Raw genomic sequence first — 2,916 nt, 5'->3', positions numbered from 1 at the left:
ACCTTAAAAATAAGGAAAACATCGCTGGTGTATGTAAATAATTTAAAGCTTCTCTTTTAATGCATGTGCGAAAAGTGTCGTCCCAGATTATCCTGTGCAGATGCACTGGCTTATCAGGGACGACACTTTGCTTTTATTGTATTTTTCATTTAAAGAAAGTCTCTTAGCAAATATCCAGTTTAGGCGGAAAGTGTAAACCCTTATTTGCATGTTATTTTATTTTTCACAATTTGTTTTTAAACTTTTGGTGCTTAATTTAGAAACTATAACCACTTCGCAATTAAAATAATGCTATAGACTTGAATTTAATTGCCAATGACTACTAAGAGTTCTCAACATTTTCATGACATATCTGAGGTAAAGAAAGTAGTCACAGGTGAGGACAAGGATGGTAAAGACTCCCTGGAGACAGATGAAGCCAAGAAGATTGTGAAGGCTCTCACTGGAAACGAGAATCAGACCAGTAAGTTTGGCTGGGGTTGATCATGAAATGTTCCTGATGTACAAATGAGCCGGGTTGGGGGAAAACTTGGCGTAAAGCATGTGTATTAAGTATCGTCCCAAATTAGCCTGTACAGTCAGTAAAGATTAATCAGGGACAACACTTTCCGCTTGTATGGAATGTTTCTTCTAAATGAGGTCTATTCTAAACAGAAATCCAGTGTAGGTGGAAAGTGTTGTCCCAGAATAGCCTATATGGACTGCACAGACAAATGTGGGACCAAACTCTTCATGCACATGTATTTAGACAAAATATAAAAAAAACAAGGCTCAAATTAATTTTAGAATTAGAATACAGCTCCTGACTTGGTAATTATTCACCAAGTCTTGCGTATTTATGATTATAATGTTTATTTTTGATGAACATGAATATTAATTATGATACACCACATTAACAACTATATAAACAGGTATTTAAACATACTACATTGGTATTTATCCAATTATTAAAACATACCTACACCAACTATGAACACTGTACATTTGTGTTCCATACAAGTATTCAAAAGCAACATCATTTTCAAGATATGTCTGCTGCAGTTGAAGAGAGCAGTCGAGACATTGTGAAGAAGGCAGCCATCGCAATGGGATCTCTCAGTGACACTGAGTTCAATGTGACCTTCAACCCGGACGTATACCAGTCCCATGTGAACACGCTGACCCCGAGAGTGAGCTGAGTCGAGGGAATGGGGATAGGACCAATTAATTGTACAGTATTGTGAAGTGCAGGCCTGTTGATTAGTTAAACTTTTGTGTATGTTGAATACAGGTACTAGCAGTACTATGAGATGGAAGGGGATAAAATTCGAAATTTACCTACCAGTATTTGCTTTTGAATGAGCATTAAATTTTATCTTGTTAGTACGAATGCAATACGGTAATTAACTGAGGTATTACATTTTGAAGTATTGGCATTTATATTATGCTTTTAATTACTTCTTTAAAAAATGTCAGTGAGATAAATTCTTGTATAAATGTTACATTACTATTTTAATAACAAAAAATATACTCTTAAGCAAATATTTCTTTTATGGCCATGCATGTCATAAAATTGTAATATTTATTTGTATAAAAATAATAGCTGTGTGTTTGATTGTTGCAGTAGTCAATGCTGAGGAGGGAAGAGCAGGTGGTAAAAGATGCTGCTGAGTTCCTGGTGCTGCATCAGATTCCTACACTGGTACGAACCAAACCTGCAATATTAGAATAAGCTATTAAATAGCAAATTATGTCAAATGTTCACTGACCCGTTACAGCTCATTTGAATTCACCACCAATGTTCACCTTAACTAGATTTTCGCTCTCTTCAAACCAAAAATACAATGAAAGCGAAATATGTTGTACCTTATAAGCCTGTGCGGACGGCACCGGCTAATCTGGGACGACACTTTACGCACATGCATTAAGACCCGTTTTATATCGTCAGGTGAATGACTGCCTGGACCACTCGTCGTCACCAATAGATGGCACCACCCTCACAGAGGCCATTCACACGAGGGTTATAAACATGAGGTACCTCGGGGAAAGTAGTCGAGACGTTCTTCAAGTCTGTGTCCTATGTTTATGTGAGAATATAATATTTGTCTTCTTTCTTGTTTTATTTAAACCGATACTCACAATGAGATTTAACATATGGTACTTACTTATGTGGTGGATGAGATGTTCCCCAAACATCCAAAGTCGGTGTTCTTAATTTATGAAAGTAATTATTATATAAAATAGTCAAACAATACCACTGTTATATCATCGGCTTATAACAATTATGTGTTCAGCTTTTGTTACGGTATATGTATCTAGAGAATAACTGCATTGATATCTGACTGATTGCATGATTTTTTTATATATTATGTTCAACAGGAAGTTATTATATCAGTCGATGGGTAATATTACTAAGACTAAACAAATAAGTGATATTTATTGTAAAAATGAATCAGATTCATCAAAACAAAGAATTTGATGCCAAGTTGTATTACATTTAATCCACAGAAAGCAACACAAACAGCAAAAAACGTATTTTCCAAATATTAAAAATGAATGTGTAAATGTAATGACGTCATGGTCGACAGGAAGTTGGTATATCAGTCGGTGTTTGGATGTAAGTCATTTTAATCGGAATTAACTATAAACTCCTTATTTTTAGTAAAATAAAATCAGATTTAACAAAACAAACAATTAAATACCAAGATGTAAGATATTTTAGACACAAGAAGCAAAAAAATACAACAAAAAACAGCGGAAAACATAATTTTTATTTTATAAATATTAAGCGCACGTGCTCATGACGTCATTATTAACTAGTTTAACGTCACATATGATCATATTTATTCCCGCTAAAATGCAGCGAGGGTAGCGATTTTTCATTATTATTTCTTTTAAAATGGTGACTTTTAAATGAGGTATAATAAACAGAAAAAC

General features: G+C 34.3%; 1 protein-coding gene across 1 annotated transcript; it reads left to right on the top strand.

Moving 5' to 3' along the window:
* The first annotated feature begins 315 nt into the window (after positions 1-315).
* On the top strand, positions 316-1,203 carry LOC127849846 (clustered mitochondria protein homolog). Its single transcript, XM_052382598.1, has 2 exons — positions 316-463; positions 1,042-1,203. The coding sequence occupies exons 1-2, from the start codon at positions 316-318 to the stop codon at positions 1,176-1,178; spliced, it is 285 nt and encodes a 94-aa protein (XP_052238558.1). The 3' UTR covers positions 1,179-1,203.
* Positions 1,204-2,916: the final 1,713 nt, after the last annotated feature.

Source organism: Dreissena polymorpha, chromosome 11, assembly GCF_020536995.1.
Source record: "Dreissena polymorpha isolate Duluth1 chromosome 11, UMN_Dpol_1.0, whole genome shotgun sequence".
Taxonomy (NCBI): Eukaryota; Metazoa; Mollusca; class Bivalvia; order Myida; family Dreissenidae; genus Dreissena; species Dreissena polymorpha.
The sequence above is the reverse complement of the archived record's forward strand: the minus strand, read 5'-3'. Positions and strand labels throughout refer to the sequence as shown.

Excerpts from the sequence above, each read along its gene's own strand:
- LOC127849846 (XM_052382598.1), top strand. The coding sequence starts at position 316 with ATGACTACTAAGAGTTCTCAACATTTTCATGACATATCTGAGGTAAAG. Across the intron at positions 464-1,041 it reads TGGAAACGAGAATCAGACCA|TTGAAGAGAGCAGTCGAGAC; the intron begins GTAAGTTTGGCT and ends TGTCTGCTGCAG.